At 34.6% G+C, this 21,861-nt stretch overlaps 1 protein-coding gene and 1 long non-coding RNA gene across 4 annotated transcripts in view; one reads left to right on the forward strand and one right to left on the reverse strand.

Moving 5' to 3' along the window:
* THSD4 (thrombospondin type 1 domain containing 4) overlaps positions 1-21,861 on the reverse strand; it is an 850,332-nt gene that overhangs the window by 15,374 nt on the left and 813,097 nt on the right. For all 3 annotated transcript variants that reach the window (XM_031955286.1, XM_031955287.1, XM_023498513.2), the window contains one exon: positions 19,115-19,288. In XM_031955286.1, the coding sequence (XP_031811146.1) occupies positions 19,115-19,288 (174 nt within the window). The remainder of the gene's footprint in view (positions 1-19,114; positions 19,289-21,861) is intronic.
* The window catches only part of LOC116421832, a 38,950-nt gene that overhangs the window by 13,723 nt on the left and 3,366 nt on the right, over positions 1-21,861 (forward strand). The window lies entirely within an intron of this gene.

Below are 21,861 nucleotides of genomic sequence, written 5' to 3' on the forward strand. Positions count from 1 at the left end.
TCCCTGTGTCATCCTCATCATCCTCTCACATGAAGGGATCCATTCTGCTGGTGTGAGTTGGATCCCCAGCAGCCTCTGGCAGGTGGCTCCCATACATCCAGCAGCCACTAGCAGGTTGCTCCTGTAACAGTGGGCAAGGGATTACAAAAAAAGAGTGTGACTGTTCTATTGGTCTCTATGCCTAGGTTAGGAGAAATGAAGGAAGGTCTGCAGTATGCTGGGTGGGCTCTTTGTAGATAAACTTATAGGAGGATAGGGACAATAATGGACTATAATACACAACCATTGGTCAAAATAGTCAAATATATGATATCACAGATACATTGGAGTATACTCCTCTAATCAAATTCATGAACCTGAGAAGAAATTTACAGTGAAGTACATGGGGATTAAAAATTATTGAAAAAGTACATATCATTAGGGAATATGCTTAAAACTGCCCAGTTATGGGCAATAGGATATGGAAAATCCAGCTCTGGGAAGAATATGAATGAGGCTTTCTTTACTAATTACAAATTGACACAAAGGCCATATGTAAAAGTTTTGGAAGCTATGGTTATCTAGATAATTACTGTCTTATCCTTAACCCATGGAAAAAGTAGATGAGGGGATGAATTCTTGACTTGTGTTGCTGACAATTTCCTCTTCGGGAAAGTAGAGAAAACCGAGGAATTGCTACTATGGTTTTAATTCTGTCCAACATGGCAGAAATATCAAGAGATATTTCTTGATATGAAGTGACAGGTACCTTGGGAAAAAGTGACCATATATCATTTTAGAATTTGTGACAGCAAAGGAGAAGAATTCTGGCAAAGTCAAATCTTTTTTTTTTTTTTTTTTTTCAGTTTTCAGGAAAGCAGATCATTCTTTTTTGTTAATTTATGTATTTTTTCCATTATAAATTTCTGTACTACAAAAAAAGAGAAACTAATAAATGTTACATTCAATATCAATTCAAATTCCTTCAGATCTTTGTTAATATACAAATGTATATGTATTCATAGTCACAAAAAACATTGTCCATTACTTTTTAACTTTTCTACATATTGACTTCCATATGTTTCCTCCCATCCCCATTAAACACCTATGTAGTCAGTATTCTAACTTGTCAGTGTCCATGGTAGCATGGCACTGGAGAGCCAGGAACGTGTAGGTTTAACACCTGCTTCTGAGACTACTGGTCATGCCATCCTGGGCACATCTCTTAACCCCTCAGTGCTCTAGGCCAGTATTCAAACTTGAGCCAGGAGTCCAAAATACTTGAAAAACTCTGGAATTCAGTTTGAACCAGATTAAAATGTAGTGGGAAATTTTTAAAAAGATAAATTAAAATACATTAGAAAATGGATAATGTTAACTTCTGGTTTCCTAAGTCCATATATGGCAGGAATCTGTTTCTATTTGGGTTTAGCACTACTGCAACTAAACAATCGTCTAATATAGAGGTTCTTAATCTTTTTCATGTTGTAAGTTACTCTGGCAGTCTATTAAATTCTATGAACTCCTCAGAATTCTTTTTATAATGCTTTAAAGAAAATGCATAGGATTCCAAAAGAAGTCAATTAGACTGAAATGGAATCATCAAAAATGGTGTTTTGTTTTGTTTAAATCAGGGACCCTCAGTTCAAGCATACCTGTTTTAAATCTGTAAGTTGCAGAGGAAGAGCAGATTTACATATTGATAAAGGGAATTTCCTCATCAAGGATTCTCCTTTATCAGTATAATCATAGTACTATCCTATTATAATGTAGTTTACCTGGCCATTTCTTTACTGTTGAGAATTTTGAATATTTTCCATTTTTATGGATTGTAAAAATTCTAGAAAGAAAATTTCAGAGAGTTAATGGGAAAAATATGAATGGTCACTTAAAAGGCAGGGATTCTAAAGTGGAATATGATTGAAGAAGGCTGGGATAACCTAAAAAAGGTGAAATTATGAATATACTACATAAATGAAAAAGGAAAGAAGAAAAACAGGGTGTCAGTATGGCTGCAGAAGGAGTTCTCTGATGAAATGATGTTAGATAGAAGTTAAAGAATGTAACTAAGGAAGATCATAAGATCGGCATGAAATCTATTAAAAACAAAAAAGTTTGTCAAATACTGAAGTTCAGAAAAGACATGACACTTGCCAAAAAGTGCTAAAAACAAAAGTGCCTTTGTAAATATATATTGTCATAAAATGAAGAATGAATGGAAAGACCTGTTGCTTAAGGTAGATGTATGACAAGAAAGAAAGCAAAACTATTCCATTTTGATGCTGCCTTTTCTATCAAGAAGATTTTTTAAGTGATACAAATGAAATAAACTTGATTAAAAGATAATTGAAGCTGAAGATGGATATAATAAAAGCAGCTACAGAAGATACTTTAAATGAATTCAAGATTCTAGTCACAGATTAATTTTATCCCTTGGTACTGAAGAAAGTAGAGATTTGATTCCAGAATCAGTGTTCCCATATTTTGAGAAAAAAAGTGAAGGATTATTAAGTGACAGAAAACCAAGGAGAATATAGCATCTATGAACAATAACTGAATAAGGATTATAATTATTTTTAAATGGAAGAGGGGGAAGGGAAAGTTTCAGAAACAATAGCTCTTAGTTTGACATTGTTGTCCAGGAAAATTTTAGAATGCATTATATAAAACAGAGTTTATGAAAAATTAAGGGGGGGAAAAGAGGTGGCTAATGACTTAGAGTTATTATGAATTCACTAAGAATAAATCAGGCCAAATCAAAGCCATTTTCCCCTCCTATCCTTTAAAAATATGATTAATAGATTTTTTAGTTATTGGAATATTTTAGAAATAGTATGACTCAATTCTAGTATGCCATTGGACAGTTTCTCTCATTTGATCCTTATAAGAAGCCTGTGAGCTTTTTTATACTCAATTTATCCCCATATTAGAAATGAGGAAATTGAAGATCAGGGACATTGTGGCTTGCCCATAATCACAAAGTTGATAAAAATCAAAGGACATATTTAAATATGGGTCTTTTTTGACCTAAAGTACAATATTCACCATTTCCATTTTACCAAGTTATCTCTTTTATTTCCTTTTGGAGGTAATTGAAAACTGTCAACTGGGTGATGATGTAATTATGAAGACTGAAATTCCTATCCCTGAGAAGTTTTCAAAGGGTGGCTACCCCATCTATTTTTTTTCAGAGAAAAATAGTAATCCTGTATTATGAGGAATAGTGTATAGATTTTATGAAAGAAAGTAAAGATATAAGGAAGGAGGATTATTTCAAGAACTAAGAGGTATGTAGAAATTGTAGTAAAAGTCTTACTTATGAGTACATTGAAAAAAACAAGGGGCTTGGAGTACATATCCTGGCTCTTTTGCTTCCTAGCTGTGTAATCTCAGACAAATCAGCTAGGATCTTTGATCTCCAGATCTCTTAAAAAATGATGGAGTTGGACTAGGATCAGTGGTGTCAAGCTCAAATAGAAATAGATTCCAGCAGACTGCATATTGCCTTGCTGTTAAGTCATTCAGGTATGTCCAAATGTTTGTGACTCATTTGGTAAACTGGAGTGGTTTGCCATTTTCTTCTCCAATATGTTCCCATGTTACAGATGATAAACTGAGGCAAATATGGGTTAAGTGATTTGTCCAAGATCACACAGCTAGTATGTTTAAGGTCAATTTTGAACTCAGATCTTCCTGATTCCAAGTCAAGTGCTCTTTCCACTGAGTTGCCCAGCTGTCCTCAGATATTGGTTTAGAAATTTATAAACTAACATCATCTATGTTGTATTACATTATTTATTTTGTTAACCATTTTCCAATTACATTTTAATCTGGTTCCAGGTACATGCACACATTTGACACCTGTAGATTAGATAACCAATAAGTCCTTTCCAGTCCCTGATACTATGATCCAAAAGAAAGAAATGATTTGGGAATAAAAATCACAGCCCAAGATTTAAACACTATGAACAAGCCCAATCAGAAAGTACACAGGAGTTTGCTTTCACAGCTGAATTTTATAAAGCTCTTAAGAGCTATTTAAGTAAATTCTGGCAACTGTGTTTAATAAAATATTGAGAAATGACCAAGTGGAGAAATGGCTTTATATCTCTATTTATAACTCCTGCTATGGTCTGTTTAAATGTATTTCAAAAGTTATGTCCCATGGAAAAGGGCACATGCCTTTAAATGACTGCTGTATGTGTGAGAGACTAGACGATAAACACTATGGGGTACTACAGTTGTTTGTAGAGGTACCAGTTTCCCAGGATGTAGAAACAAATTAATCAGTAAAACTCTAGCAGCTACAAAAGATTGAAGAAATTTGGACTTCACTAGCTAAGACTAGCCAAAGATCGGAGAAGCCACAGATTGAGATATCCCTATTCTCTCAAAAGCTCTTGCTCTGATATCATTTTTCTTCCTCCAGAGTCATGAACCTCATCTACAGCTGACCAGTTTAACTATACAGGATCTTCTGTCCTTGAATCTCTTGCCCCCTTGTTCTTCCATGTCCTATCAAGAGTTTGAGAAATGTTTATATTTATACAATGCTTTAAGGTTTACAAAGTATTTTATATATATATTCTTACTAGATCTTCACAACAACCCTATGAGGTGGGTGCTATGGTTACTTTTCCCATTTTAGAGATGTTGAAACTGACGCTTAGAGAATTTAAGTGATTTGCCCAGAGACACACAACTGGCAAGTACCTATGGAAGGATCTATAGCCCCGTATTCTATCTACTGCTTCACCCAGCGCCATTTGCTTTCTCTGATGATAACTCCATCTCTGTTCTCCATGCCTTTGCATTAGCTGTCCTTCATATCTTTATTACTTGAACCCTTTAATCCTTTCTCTGTTTTCCTGGGTTCATTCAAGACCCAAATTCCATTTATTCTAGGAGACCTTCACCAGGCCATTCTCCATTGCCCACTTTCATCCCAGCTGCTTGTGACTTTTCTCCTCTGAATAACTTCTGTCTGTTCAGTATATCTCACTTATCTACCTGGTTGTTTATATATTTACTCTCTCTCTCTCTCTCTCTCTCTCTCTCTCTCTCTCTCTCTCTCTCTATATATATATATATATATATATATATATATATATATATATATACATACTCCCTATATTCTAACATTTAAACTCCTTGAGAGTAAATGTTTTTCTTGGGACTTCCTCTTCCTCAATTCTATCTTACTGAATCTTTCTTCTTTCAAGGCTCAACACAAGTATATTCTAGAATACAGTCTTCCCTAGATGACCTTTACCCCCAACCCCTGAATTGTCTTTGTTTTTTAAGTGCTCTTACCCTCCTTCAAATACCTTGCATTATATTTGTATGTATACATGCTGTATCTTTCATCTCAACCCATACCTGACAAGTAGACCATAGAAAATTCTTAATTACAGGGATTTTTTTAAATTTGTTTTTGGTCTTTGTATCCCTCCTGAATAACACAATACTATGCATGAATTAGGCACTTAATCAATTAACAAATGTGTGTAGGATCAAATTGATAAACAGTATGATATTTTTCCACAGTTTAGTAGTATCTATGTTTTCTTATTTTTCTTTGTGGGGAGAAGAGAAGGTGTAAGGAAAAACATGGTCATGCAAGAGGCTACATGGTTGAATAGAAAAATTAGAAAGACCAAAGAAGTCCAATTAACAACCAGTTGAAAGATCTCTGGGTGGAGAAAAGGCTCAAATTCTGAAAGGAACTTGATACCAAAGGCTTTGGATACAAATTTGATCAGGAGTCTTAGAGAGATGAGTCCTACTATATTCTAGCTTTAGTTTAAAGGTTTAGAATATAATATTATAGTTACTCAGGCCTGGAAAAAAATCAGGATTAGATAATACAGTTATATATTAGTGAATGAAGTACCCCATTATGGCTAAATATTTATATCTATTTTTCAAGTAGCTTCACTGGTGATTTATAAATAATTAAAAGTTACATTTTCACATATATATGTATGTGTATATATATATACAATACATATATGTATATATATATATGTATATATATACACACACACACACACACACACACACACACACACACTATACCTATAGGGAGACCTAGCTGTTTGTCCCCTGAGGCTATTAACAAAAATCATCATCTTCCATCCATGTGGTGGCAAGATGCCATATCAAGTCAATTCAGTGTGTACCAGGGAATAAATGATTTCATGAATTTTGGTCTTTCAAAAGATAAGTGATAAAATATACCGCTGTATACCATCATGTCAGCTCCATCTAGGGCAGTGGCTATGTAGCCAACAGTCAAAACAGAAGGAATTTTTGGGCTGCAGAGAGTTCTGATGGGCATGAAGACAGACTCAAAGCTGGCTAATATAATTATTCTTCTGCATTCCAGTGGCCAATGAATGGTTGAAAATGTAGAGTCCTTTAGAGAGAATAGTGTGAGTGAAACCTAATTATTAGGATGGCTAATAACAAAAGATCTCACAGAGTATTACAAAGAATTTGTGGGAATGTCAGTATGGGTACAATATAAAACAGTTCAATAGATTCAAAAGATTATTCTCTATGTTCATTTTTTGGGGGGAGAGAGAAGAAATAAAATTCCATAAATAAAATGATAGGGTTATATTGGGTTTTATCAATGCATATTATAAAAATTTGGGAGACAGTCACCCAATGCACATGCACACAGTTTCTTTTGTATTAAAAGTCCCATATAGAGATCTGTCACTAATCTCACAGTCACTGAGTCTTAGAACTGAAAGAGAATTTAGAAAGCATCTGATCCTAATCTCCCAATCTATAGAGATAGCAGCTGGGACTCAAGATAAAATCAAGAAGGTAATATTTGTAAATAGTATTTAGTACAATGCCCAGTATAAAATAGGCATTTAATAATTGCTTGTTCTATTCTTCCTTCTAACTCTGGCTCGCTGTGGCTTGGAGGTGTTTCTAAGTCCTTAAAAATGATACCAGAGGAACACATACTCTGATAAATCTATCAAGATGGAAAGCTTTTAAGTACATGTTCCACTTATAGATATACATAGGCCAGCAGTTTTTTTCTCCTGCTCATGATCCCAGGGAAAGAGCTAAAGGGCCCAGTTGGAGCAAACTCCATCTCAAAAGCAACTGGGCAGGCTGCCTGTGCCTGGCATTTGAAACCTCTTCTAGCATGAATTATTCTTGGCTAGAATGGAAAATTACAGTGGGGTCAGATGGGCAAGAATTGGTTCAAGCTGCAGCTGTGAAAAGAGGTGGTAGAATTTAATGTTACTGGCAGAGGTACCAGACAAACAGCAGGGAGGGAGACATGTATCAGGCCTGGGAGACCCTCTGAGAAGGGGACAGTCAGCAGAAAAGTGGGGGGAATTTTCTGCCTTTTCTTGGCAATGTAGACAGACAATCCAGGTGAGTTTTCCAGCTTGAATAATTAGAGAACTCACTCCAGTGGGTAACAGCAGAAATTCCAGCTGTGTGCTCAGAATGGGGAGTCTGGACAAAGGCAATATATTAGATGCATCATGAACAATGATGCACTGTACTTACTGTGTTTAATTGCAGCACAATCAGGCAGCCAGCAACAAGAGAAAAGGAGGGGGAAAGAGGTTTGCCTCCTGGGTACCAGGTGGTTTTGAGGTAATATAGGCTGGGACTGCAAAGTGTGGCAGGCACATTTTCATTTCCCCTAGCCTCTCAAATGAGACTTAGACTGGTTAAGGCTACTAACTCCTAAATGCCTCGGGGAGAAAAACTGTTGGACTAGATGATTTATAGCTGAAAGGGACCTGTCTTTGAAAGGCTACAGAAGTTAGTGCTAATGTGCACTCAATGCCAAAACACTCGAGAGCAACACCACAAGCATGTTATTACTTGATATCCAAAAGGGAATGTCAGTCTGAGTTAGGTGCTAATGCAACACAGGAGAGGCTCACACACAACTTTGTGCTCTTCTTTCCCTTTCAACACATTCCTCTTCTATAAAGTGAGGAAGGCTGGGCTAGGAGACCCACAAGCGCTTTCAACTCCAAATCTCTGAAACACACTCATCAACCACCATGGTATGAAGAGCGCTGTAGCAGATGGTGAGGGAGTGACATAAGGCTTAGAAAAATTTGTTCTCTGACCAAATGGAACTTGCAGTCTAATATGTCTGAAGGGTACTTTTTGGGGGTGTAGAGGGTAGATTCTACCTCTATGATTTCATCTATACAGAAGTCACAATATGACAACTCTTATTGATGCAGATCAACATTTTTTCTCTTTTAGTTAAAGTTTTAAAGAGCTCTCTGGAGACCTGAAAAGTAAGTGACTTGCCAAGAGTCCCACGGCTAATATGTGTTAAAAATAGGACTTGAAATCATTTCTCCCTGATTCTAAAGTGGGTCACAATGTTATAGTAGTGGTGGTTCTAGGTTGGCTTTCAAGAAATGTGCACTGATAGCTGTCATACATGATGATGTATAAATGCATTTGATGTATTGTTGGTGGAGTCAATCAATCCAACTATTCTGTAGAGCAATTTGGAATTATGTGCAAAGGGCCATAAAACTGTTTACCTTTTGATCTAGCAGAGTCACTACTACAGGGAACACAGGGATTGTATTCCAAAGGCCATAAAAGAAGAAAAGGATCCACAAAAATGTTTGTAGCAACTCTTTTTGTGACAGCAAAGAATTGGAAAATGAGTGGATGGCCATCAACTAGGGAATGGTTGATTAAGTTAAGGTATATTAAGGTAATGGAATATTATTGTTCTGTAAGAAATGAACAGGCTGATTTCAGAAAAGTCTGGAAAGATTTGCATGAATTAATGCTGAGTGAAGTGAGCAGAACCAGAACATTGTACATAGCAACAGCAAGATTGTGTGATGATCAACTATGATAGACTTAGCTTTTTTCAGCAATTCAGTGATCCAAGCAATTCCAATAAACTTTGGATGGAAAACACCACCCACATTCAAAAAGAAAACTAAGGAGACTAAATGCAGATTGAAACATACTGTTTTCATCTTTTTTTCTTTATCTTTTTCTTTTCATGTGGTTTTTCTCTTGTGTTCTGATTTTTCTCTCCAATATGACTCATATGAAAAAACATAAAAATGTACTTATATAACTTAAAAATAAAATTAAAACAAAGAAATGCAACAAAAAAGTGCATTTGAGAGATGCAGGGAAGTGTGTGAAATTTAAGGGTGGAAGATTATCAACAATTGGAGGGATCAGGAAAAGATTCATAGAGGAGTATTGAGTTGGGCTTTAAAAAGTTAGTAGGTGTTCAACAAATAAGCAAAAAGACAACATTCTAAGTTCACAAAGATATGGATGCCAAAAGAAGCTTTGATAGTAAATCTGCATACAATGGCATATGTCTATATATAGGGTTTTAATTCTTCATTTTATAACCTGTTTTACTCAATTACTCATTTATGAGATGAAGAGGATTAAGGCAGATGTCCTCTGAAGTCCCTAACCCAATATTGGATCACATCAGTCTTGATGAGAAAGTTAAAGTTTAGGAAAGGACAGTGACCTGCTTGAAGTCAAACAGCTTGATAGTGGTATAAGCAATACTAGAAGATCTTCTTTATCCCTACCCACTATGCTTTTCATTGTACTATCATGCCTCTTCTCTAAGTAAATCCTCCTTAAAAGACTTATTATTTTTCTTTTTTTTTATAGAACTAAAATCACTAAAGAATATTGGAAAATATATTGTATTTAATTCTATTGGTATATATATGTAATATGCCAAATAGAATGATTTTTGAAAATGTACTTAAAAATAAAAATTAATGGCCTTTTAAAATTTTCTAATTTAAAAAACAAATGTTGTTAAAATGATAATAACTTCTGAATATTAAAAATCTAAAACCCATATCCAGCCTTTTGCCAATTTGTGAAACACAGGAAAACTGAGAAGTCATCATTGTTAGAAAAAAACAAAGAAGCCGCCCCCACCAAAGCCCACCTTATTAGCCATGCCAAGCAGATATAGAAAGAACTAATTTTCAGAAATGAAACTAAGAATGAGAACATCTTAGAAAACAATTGTCTCCAGAGATCTTTTTCTAGTTAATTTCATTTTCTGACTTCTCTTTCAGTACTCTTTTGCTTGTTCTGATAATTCTTTTTTTAAAAATCATCTTCACAAATTTTATATGAATAACATAAAGGAGGAATATTAAAAATGTTGACTTTTGGTTTTAGACATAACTTTGTATTATAGTAAAATTGTGATGATGTGCTTGTACTTTGTGGGGTTTCTAGTACCACAGTGAGTGCTGTATTTTGTCAAAGACTTCCCCTCTCATTGCATGTATTGATATAATCATATAGTTTGGAGGTGTTTCTGTTTTTAGTATTCTTAGCTATACTAATTGTATATTGATATACTCTCTATCTCTAATAATGAACCATTCTTTCAACCCTGTTATAAATTCAACTTGATAATAATGAATAATTATTCATTTGACTATGTTTTTGCTAAGATTTTATTTAAAAGTTTGGAAATGATATTAATCAGTGATAGTAAGCTATGTTTCTCTTGCTTTGCTTTATCATAAAATGAATCATTAGATCTGCATTTGATTCCCAGATCTATCTCTTACTAGCTATGTGATTAGGAGCAAATCATTTAAATTCTTTACAAATAATATGTGCACAGAGCAGCTAGGTAGTACAATGAATAGAGCACCAGCCCTGAAGTCAGGAGGACTTGAGTTCAAATCTGGCCTCAGACACTTAACACTTCCTAGCTGTGTGACCCTGGGCAAGTCACTTAATTACAATTGCCTCAGGAAAAAAAAAAGTGTACTATCTATCCTTCTAGTGGTCTATGCTTTGCCCTTTGCTACATAATATAATTGATAACTTGAGAAGTAGCAAAGCATAATGGATCAATAGATGGTCTCAAGTCAAACATAACAGTGGTGTTTTAACAACATGGTGCTGCTGGGAGGATCTATGTAATTCCCACATATACCTGCAAGTATGAATGGGGATTGTTGTGTGGTGATGAGATCTGTGGCAATATCTGATACCACTGATCCATAAATTATAACATATCTAATTCCTCTCTTGAGGCATGTCAATATTCCACTTTTTCTCTGGGTGGGGAACCTCATTTTAACCTGCTTTCCCATTAGCAGGTCTAAGTTCTTAATGCTATAACATCACCATGCAGTTACAGTAAAACTTTTTAAGGGCCTTAGAAGTAATCCTATTGGGGAAAAATATAATTTACCTCCTCACCATTATTAATGTAGAGTCTCTTTCCAATATCCTTTCTAACTTAGTCAACAGTCCATTCCCAAAAATAGCACATGTACAGAGTGGTATTTACCTATCCAGACATTTTATAATCCAGACATTTTTTATCTTACATATTAATATTTAACAAAATGCAAAAGAAATAATATTTCAGATACTAATACAGATTAAATATTATTATAGATATTAATATATTGAGGAAAATATACAAATAATAAAATGCAATCTACTGAACTGGCCATTCACAAAGGAATACATCTCTACAGTCACTCACAGTAATGATACTTTTAGAACTTAAACATCGACATTTGCATAACAAAAAGTACAATAACATTATATATGTTATTTTAAAGCAAATGCACAAGTAATAAATTGTAGCATATACATAACACATAAATGCACATATAAAAATTTAGATCACATTCTTCCACCAGTGCACTCAGTATCTGTTGTTAGCAATGGAGTCACATTGACAACAACCTGGCAGGGATGCACATGAGCGAGGAAAAGTCTTTTTTTTTTTTTTTTTTAAAAAGCTCAAAACCCTGAACTTACAGGCTTATATATTATTGGTTCATCAAAGAATATCTTTGCTATGTAAAACTGCTGCTTTGCTCACTATTTGACTGTTGCTCATTATCATTCTTCAGCTGTAGAATTTTTTCTCTCTTCCTTATTTAAACATGGCATTATAAGTTCTTTCAATTTGCCATATTTGCCACCCATACCACCTAAAAAAGGCATTTAGAAGAAAGTGTTCTCTCTCAATGTGAATCACATAGATTAAACTAGAGAATTGTTTCTCTGGATTCTACAGACCTACTCACACCATTTATTCACTCATCCAAATGCTGAGTTCAGAATGGAGTTCATAGCAACACAGTTTATGATGATTATTTAAGTTAGTTCATCAAGATACCAAAGGAGCTAAAAGTGTCACTTTCCCCGCCATGATCTCTTCCCTATCCCCAATCTTCTTTCTTAAGCCATCAGAGAAAAGCCCTAAGCAAAAGCTTCTCTCCAGCTCTCATTGGTACAGTATGACAATAAGTTATCACTACAACTCTTGAACAATGATGTAAATCTTTCCTTTCACTAATGGGGAATCACTCAGCTGAGATTTTGTATTAGCTGACTGTTTCTAATAAACCTGAGAAGTTCTTCAATTCCCCCACCGACCCAAGCTCACATCTCTCAGATTCCTTTACTAGTTCTAATTCTTCAGTGTCTTAAATAAGAGCCTTCTGATTCTCAGTGATTTTCACTTAAAGAGTTACAACTTTACATACACATTTCCCCCATTACATTGATTGCCTTTGTAAATCATATTTTAGTCTCTAGATGGTTATATGACTTCTCATTTTTAGTCATAAAACATGAATATGAAAATTAGTTGGTGTAATATATTATTTTGCAGCTTTGAAATTATTAACATGGTTGTTTGTCTCTGGTGCTCTTGAAATTGTTTTTCTTTGCGCTCACATTTCTCTAGTTTTTAATAAATAAGTATCTTTATCTCTTTATTCATTAAACTGTTCTGAGACAAGCAAGACATCATTCTACAACCATAGAGATCTGTAAATATTTCATACAATATATCTTTATCTCTTCAAAATTTTTTCCCTTTCCAAATTTTGCTTGAAAATCATATATTTTTAATATAGGTATGTTAGTACTATATGTTTTAAAAGCTCTTTTAAAAATTCCTCTTAGGTATCAAAGTGTTCATCTATAGCAATGGCACACCATTTAAAAATTTAAATAAAATCTTTTCTTTACACAAAAAGCAACTTTTCTTTATTTTATCATTAAACTCATCCACACAAAAAGGGCCAAAAAAGGATAATGGACTTTATACTAGGAAGACCTGGATTCAAGACCCAGTGTTGACTACAACTTTGGTCAAGTCATTTAAGTGTCCAGTGCTCTAGTATAGGAATTGGCGAACTAATGCTCACTATCTCTTTTTGTTTGGTCTGTAAGTTAAGAAATGATTTTACATTAATTTTTTTTAAAAAATTTAACTTGTGAGTTGTACAAAATAGGTAGTGGGCATGAGTTAGCCAACTCCAATTCTGGACAACAGTCTAAGATTTTAGCAGAGATGATGACCTTCATTGGTAGAGGGAATTTTCTGATGTTTATCTTCCTTGTACTAATTAAATCACTGAGCCAGTATCTATTCTTAAACTCTTCAGTCTTGCTTTGATGCTTATGAAAAACAAGCCCCCAAAATATGAGTGATGTAGTATAATCATAAATACAATCCTTCCTCCATAGACATCTGTCCTTCCATCCATTTCTATCTTGAGTAGATGCCATTTCTCATCCACCTTTTGCCTCGAGGGAGTCTTGCTAGGGAAATGTCTGGTGATCAAAGAACGTAATTATCTTAGGGTATTTCTTTTAAAAATCATCAATAGTGGTATGTCAGAAACTGCTCTCACAAAAATTTGGTAGATTTTTTCTTGACTTTAGGGTTTTACCTAGTCTATATATGAAGCTAGTATGAATTTGTATTCCTTATTTCATAGTTTCCAGCAACACATGGTCACTTGATATGTTTTCTTGGAAAATTTTTTATGATTATGATATTAGGCGAACAACAAAAGATGAAGATACCTTTTGGACTGCACAAAGTTGCTTTCACTTTCCATACTATGATTATTTTTATAGTATTAAAGTATTAAAGATTAAAGACTGGCATAAGTCTTTAATAAATATCTGGCAAAAGATATTTTAGTTACCTTAGATTCATGTGGAGACAAGGATATTTTGACAAATATCCTTCTCTTTCCTTTCCTAAGGTAATCAGTAGTGTGACAATGCTTTCATGTGTTAGACATTCTCAAAGGAAGGAAAGAGAAATGTGCTTTAAGAAGCAAAACTTCCAGTCCTGTAGCCATCATAGGAATTGATTCCATGATGGAGTCCCCTTGAGAATAACTTGTCAAAAGCCTTTTGACCCTATTGGAAACAGAATTTTTCACACAACACTGGGTTAAAAGGAATTCAATTGTGATGTGCTTCAGTTATGACAATTTGCTATTGCTGACACTAATTCTGAATTCAGATAAACTTAAACCCTAGTCTTTTGGTAAAAAAAAAAAAAAGAAAAAAGTATAATTGCTTTCATTTCCTTTAGAATAACTAGGCTGCATAGTAGGGTGCATGCTGGACTTGAGCTTGAGTTTTGCAACAAAAATTAATTATCTGTATGACCCTGGACAAATAATTTGCTTTGCATTAGTTTTCTCATCTTTAAAATAGAGATGATAATAGTATCTATCTCCCAGGAATATTGTGACAATACACTGAAATATACATACATGCATGTAGGCACAGATGCATGTGTATTTACATGAATACATGTATGCATATACCTATATTCACATCTATATTACATACATATACACATTTCTTTGTATCCTTTAAAGCTCTGTGTGAATGGTAGCTATGATTATTTTTGGATGTAATGTTGCATGGTAAGGAAGAACTGGATTCCAAACTTCCTTTCATTTATAGAACCTTTAAAATTTCAGGAGATACCTCTCCTGAGACTTTTTTGAGCAAGTAAGCAAATAATTTCTTGTTTCTCATCTCAACAGGAATAAATAGATGCTACAGGCAATATCCAATAAAACTTTCAGTCCTTTGCAGATGACTCAGGAGGATATCCACCCACTAATTATGAAATAAAAAATAAAAAAGGAAGAAATTCATATTCAAAGATAGTAACTTGACTCCTTCTGTGTTCTGTGAAAATAGCAGTATTCCTTGGAGGTCAAAATGCCATTGCTCTTTGGAGGTTGTAATATATAAACAGAATTGTTTTGCATAAAAACATGTGCAATCATATTTTAAAAATTAAACTGTTACAGAATTGCTTGTTTTATTCCATACAGTAAAAATAAAATAAAATTTTAAAGATTGAATATTTGTCATTTTATCATTTTTCTAAACATTACATAACAATATCTAGGATTTATTTAGTGCTTCAAGGTTTGCAAAGTACTTTACTAATATTATTTTATTCTTATCCTAATAACAACCCTGGGAAGAAGGTGCTATCATTATCCCCATTTTATTAGGTGAAAAAAACAGAGGCATAAGAACTAAATGACTAGTTTAGGATTAGATGGCTGATATTGATCTGAGATTAAGTGGCAAGATTTGAACTCCAGTCTTCTTAATTCTAAGTTCAGTGCTCTTTCCACTGAACCACTTAGCTAATACATACATAATATATACATACATATAGATGTAGATATACATACATGCATACAGATATAGATATAGACATAATTATAGATGTAGTTCATACCATTCCATTTTTTGAAGTAATAAAGTCCTTGGAGAAAATGGAAAAGGAAATCTTTTGCTCTCTATCTTCCTTTTCCACCCATTGCAAAACATAGTTCCTAAATGGGACTTTCCCTCATAAGGGAAGACTTATGCAGGCTTTTTACCAATTCATAGCGTTATTTATTTTAGGAGTTTGCATGTGTTTTGTGATTTGCATTCCACAGTTGGTTATCACTCCCATCTCCAAAATTTATACTTCCTGATTGACAGTGTCCTTGAAATTCCACCACTGGAAAGTCATTCCTTTAGTCCAAACACTGCAGTCTTCAGATATGCTAAATTCAAGATGCAGGTCCTCCTGGGAAAAGTGGCACATTTAATCACTGTGTTTACTGGGCTCTTTTCAACTAGAAGAGGCAGTTTGGGCTGAGGACTGTGGACCCTTGAAGGAAGGGGACAGAAGAAGGGTGAAGAATGGATATTTGAGACATGTCAGAGGCAAACCTCAGTGACCTTACTATTATGCCCTGAGCTATCCCGCCAATAAATATAACCATTTATGGCTCCTAGATAACGTCTTGTTTCATTTATGCTTCAGAAGATGTACATTTGAGCTGAATGTCTGTGGCTGCTGCTCCCTATGTTGATTTTCAATAGAATAAAAAGCTGTTGGAGCCTTGTCCCTTTCACTTAAGGGAGCATTTCTGAATAGTTCAGGTTGCGGAAAATAAATGCCACATTTTATCATGTATTCCTTTCTTGCAAAAAGTTTTTGTAAATGGATGCTGGTCCTGATGGGATGTTCCTTTGTTGAACATAATTACTTTTACTTAACTTCAGATTTGCTTGGAACAGTCTGAAGAGATGTATGGAATTCAGGTCTGGATCCCTTTTACTGCTGGTGTTTCTGAAGGAAGTCTGATAGGGCAGAAACAATGACTTCTTTTAATAGTCTCTGATTGTTACTGTACTAGAAAAAACCTCAGGGGCTCAAGGGTTCCACTTTTTCATTCCATGCACAACCATTTGGTGAGGATTTTCAGAATCTCTATTATTATACGCTGATACCTTCTTATGGTATGGAAGTAACCCTGCATCCTCACAGGCTGCCCCAGAAGAAGGCCGACTCTGGAGGGTCTATCAACTTGGAAAGGCTTTGGGGGAAGGCCCAATGATGAGCTCCGCATCTGTGAGTCCTGGGGCTGGACAAGCTGAGCTCTCAGTCATTCATCATCAGAAGCTTTGCCATCAGCTTTATTGGCTATAAGGACATTGTGAACCATGGTGCAGAAAGGTTAGAGGGGGAAATAATCCACTACAATGAGGTTTAATTTGAATCCAGGCCTATGCTAGGGACTGTAAGAGAGATAAAACACTTGGGGTTTTTGGACCATAATCTCTATCCTCAAGAGGCACATAGTATAATTAAGGAGCTGGGAGAAGCACATACAAGATAACTAAATCATAATTAATTGACAAGCATTTATAAAGTACCAATTATAGCCAGATACTGTGTTAGGCCCGGGGTATACAAAAGTAAAAATAAGATATTTCTTGCTTTTTACAGGCTTAAATTCTTTTTGGAAGTAGATAACACACACACACACACATATATAACCCTAAATATACTTATATTCAAAATAAGGATTATATAATTTTTGAAGAGAAAGCACTAGAAACTGGGAAAAAAGGGAAGTCAGGAAAATTTCATGTAGAAGGTGATGTCTGAGCTGAGTTTTTTTAATTAATTAGGAATTCTAATAGATGGAAATAAGGAAATTGCATTATAATCATGGAGGAAGCTGGTACAAAGCAGCCATGATGGAAAAGGTATTATTTATTATGTGAGGAACAGCAAGGAAATCAGTGCAACTGCATTATAGGGTGAATTAAGAGCAATATATAATATGGCTTGAAAGGCAATATGTGATTAAGTGTTAAAATGAGCAATACAAGTAATAAGTAAATTAAACAATAACAATTTATTCTTTCATTTAAATATTGGAAACCCTCAAAATTATTGGATTGATTTTTCATTGGTGCTATGCTAAACCTCTTTTCCTCTTTCTGTCCCAAATCTCCTTGTCTCATACTAACCTCCTGGTTTCATTGAATCTCCATAGAAGCCAGAAATATTTATAAAGAAAGAAGAATAAAGGCTAAAGGTTGACAAGACAATTCACTCTATGAAACATTGCTGATTTCATACATTTTTGCTCCTAAATGTACTCTTTGGGAATTTTGCAGTGGAGAAGGGAGGTGCATGAAATCTATTTGATGATAGACTGGTTTTGAATTGTTTTATGCCTGGTTCCATTTTGCATCCTTGGGCTTGCTTCTCTTTGTGTTTGAAAAGCCCTGGCATTAGAGGATTTAACTTCCCTGTTATGATTGGTAAGCCTTTGATGTTTTCCTTTGCTATAAGACTTGAACCCTTTGAGATCATTTCTTGGTGCTATAAGCTATTGGATATATTTTTATTGCCTCATTACTTTTTTCTAAAAAAGCATTTATTATTTGGGTAAATCAAGAACTTCAGTTACTAATGGTACCAACATATTTCCTACTGATGAAACCTTCAAGGGCATTTCTGTCTTTCTTAATTTTTGGATTGTTCTAGAGGCATTGTGTTCTATACATTCATTTTCAGCTATCATGAGCCATAGACATGTTATAGTTAATCACCATCCTCAAGGAAGAGAGAGGAAATGAATGGGTAGCAGCTTGGATGAGAGAGCTCCATCTTTCCTTTTCTGGTAACTCCAAAAGCTTTGAGATTTTGGATTTTTTTCTCGATCTCTCTTCTTCCTTTTTTTTCTTCTCCTGCCTCCTTTCATTCTTCTCTTTCCCTTCCTCCTTTACCTTTTAAAAACTCCCATGCATGTCTTAGGCAAGAAGATGATTCCACTTCCTGATTGCTGTCATCCACTTGGCATTCTTTAGGTTATCCTTGTTGTACTAAATCTTTGTTGTACTAAATGGTATTATTGGGACTGCCCTTATTTTTTTGTTGATGGTAGAACTGATTCTATTTGGTGATGGGGCTGAAATATAACTTTGTTCTTCCAAAATGGTGAGTGAGAGGTAATCCCCTTCTCATGTACCCCATTCTTTACCTCCTTCCCCTACAGAAGACCACAATTTCTCTTAACTCCTCACTGACATCCAAACAACATTGTTTAATAAGCTACTATATATTTGCCTTGACCCCAGAAAGACAACTGGTGACCTTTCTCTTTGCTCTTATTTCATAATAAAATACACTACCTCCTTCCAATTCCACCAGCTCAAGCTAGTTTTTGTTGCCCCCTTCCTGACATCTGTGTTTCTAAGACACTGGGTATTGATAATGATAAAAATTTCAATAACAGAAGAATAAATTCCTCTCCCAAGGCATACCAAGGACTTAGTAAATGACTATATCATTATTTTCTTAGGATCACTTGTTCTCTTCATCTAAATGACCTCAGGTTTTTCCCTTTTTATTTCAATGTGGATAAGCTACATGGACAAGAATGTCTCTTGATACATGACAAATAAGACACCAGAAGGATGCACCCACCTGACTCCAGCTCCCAGCAAACCACTCGACTTTGCCAGCGCAGGGTCCATTGTCACAAGGGGTAACTTCTGCTGGTCTGTTATTGCCACAGCCCTCCAAGGGCAGGCTGCTGACGTGGTTGGTCATGCACACCACTGAACGTGTCCTGACTCCAACACCACATTCTGCAGAGCACTGCAAGACAGGACAAAAATGCAGATAATCCCAGACCGACTTTTAAGGAATGCCAGGGAAAAGGAAGATGTATTCAAAGACAATCTTTTCTTGGGGAATTCTGGCAACTTCATGGGAATCCCTTAAGTATCAGCAGCCAAGTGGCAGGGTTGAGATGAATACTGAACTAAGAGTTAGGGAGGCCAGAGACAGGATCATGTCTTAGTTACTTCCTAACTGTGGGAATCTTGGCTAGTTACTTAACCATTGACAGAATTAGTTTTCTCATCTTTAGAATAGAGATAATAATGGTTCCTACCTCACTGAATAATTTTAAGGCTTAAATGAAATAATCTATATAAGGAAAAAAACATATCCAAGAATCACATAGGATGAGAAGCTTGTAGATGAATTGTAATTGGAAAAGAATATCCATTGAGTATGGAAGCATTAATAAGAATAATAACCTCTAACATTTTATTTGTATGTTATAATATACTTATTACTATATAAATGCTAACTTTTAATGCTAACTTTAACTATAAATGCTAACTAAAATGAGGAAATTAGACTAAATGATTTCCATGATCTCTTCTATTTCTAAATCTACAATTATATGAAAGAAAATAAGAAAGAATTCAATAGCATGGAAAAGTTGTATATAGGTTGAAATGTATACTAGTAAAGGTCTTTCATGATTTACTATATCCAGTGCATCTGCTTTAGAGATTTAGAATGAAAGGCATCAGATTTTATTTCATAAATATTATGAAACTCCATACTGTTACAACAGGAAGAGAAAAAGATTGGGGAAAGAAGGACTCTATATTTATATATATATAATATATACATACACACATATGAACACATAGAGATTTGAAAAGTGGGATATGAACAATTTGAACCTTTCTCATTCTAAAATTAGCACTCACTCTATTTCACCTTCCATGCTGAATTTCAGAGCCAGAATTTAAACCTAAGTGCTATATCCAAATCCAGTGAGTGTACTCTCCCTTCCTCCCTCCGTTTCCCTCATCTCTCTCTTTCTGTCTCTGTCTTTGTTTCTCTCTTTCTCTCATTCATACAAAACACACATGCATGCAAACATGATGAAAAAGTGAAGCTGAGTTAGAGTGAGGGCACAAGAAAGATATAAATAGCAAAAAGATGTATGTGTGTATATGTATGTATATATACATATATATATATGTATTATATATATACATATATATATGTATTATATATATATATATAATAGCACCTGTTCAATAGGTGTTCAGATGAGTAAGATGCAGATATATTGTTTGTCAGAGCTTATTGCTCACTTGAGCTTAAAGGCAAGTTATCCCTTACTCCCTTTAAATGCTGACTTCTTTATTTTCTGAAAAACTGGTGTTTACTATCTTTCAACTACTTTTATTCAGAAAACTCTTAGGAATCTTCTCTGAATGAAATAGTTACAGTACCCCAGTAAGGAGCAAATTATTCTCTGAAGAGCAATAGAGAATAGTATTCTCTGAATACTATGTTCTTATAGACTGGAATAAAATCAAGATTTGGAGCCAACAGTGCCCCAGATGTTTAAGAGTAAATGATGAGAGAAGAGGCTAGAAAATGCATCTGTATCTATTAAGCTGGGATAGGTATAATGAATACAATACATTTCCTCCCAATTATAACATTATTATTATTATTCTGGGCAATCCCAAGAAAAGGTTTGGGTCACATATATGACTTAAAATGTTTCTGTTGGCATGACCAAATTAGATTCTATTTTAAGATTTTAGGTAAAATCTGCAGACTTGGGTGACCTTTGGAAAAAAAAATCACTGATAATGGCAAGAAAGTCAGAAAAGGCCATGATTAGGGGTTTCAAATGACACGAGTTGGCAGCCTAAGAAAGAGAAAAAAAGAAATTCTATTTAAGACAATTTCTATGGAAATCAGAAATAGAAGGAAATTGAAGACTTCTGATAGCAATTTTACTTTACTAATTAGAGAGTAGGAAATGTGCCTTATACATTTTTGTAACACCCTCCAGTGCCTATCCCTTAGTAATTGTTCAATAAAATTTGGTTGAATCAATATATAAGCTTTTCTATGTGGTAGATGTCAATTTTACAGCTATTTTAAGTTGTCTTAACTTGTGAAATGTTTTTTATGGAACAACATTTAGCTAATAATAATAGCTAGCATTTATAACTTAAGGGTTTGAAGTGCTTGAAGGTTTACAAAGGACTTAAAAATATTATCGCTTTTTTCCCCTCCACCAACCCTGAGATATAGTGCTATTGTTAATCCAATTTTACAGATGAGGAAATTGAGGCAGAAAGTACTTAAGTGACTTGACTATGGTCATATATCTTCCACATGATTGAAGTACAATTTGTACTCAGGTCTTCTTGGTCCCATTACTATTGTGACTACCATAACTTGTTTGATTTAAGGTAAAGTTTTATACTATGAGTTAAGATAGCATTTATCCATAACTATGTCATAGTCATCTACAGTATATTTCCTAAATATCCTCACTACTTTTCTATTTCCTTTTAATTTTTTCCAAATACTCTCCACCATGCTTCCCATGACAAAAG

The sequence above is a fragment of the Sarcophilus harrisii genome, chromosome 2, assembly GCF_902635505.1.
Source record: "Sarcophilus harrisii chromosome 2, mSarHar1.11, whole genome shotgun sequence".
Lineage (NCBI taxonomy): Eukaryota > Metazoa > Chordata > Mammalia > Dasyuromorphia > Dasyuridae > Sarcophilus > Sarcophilus harrisii.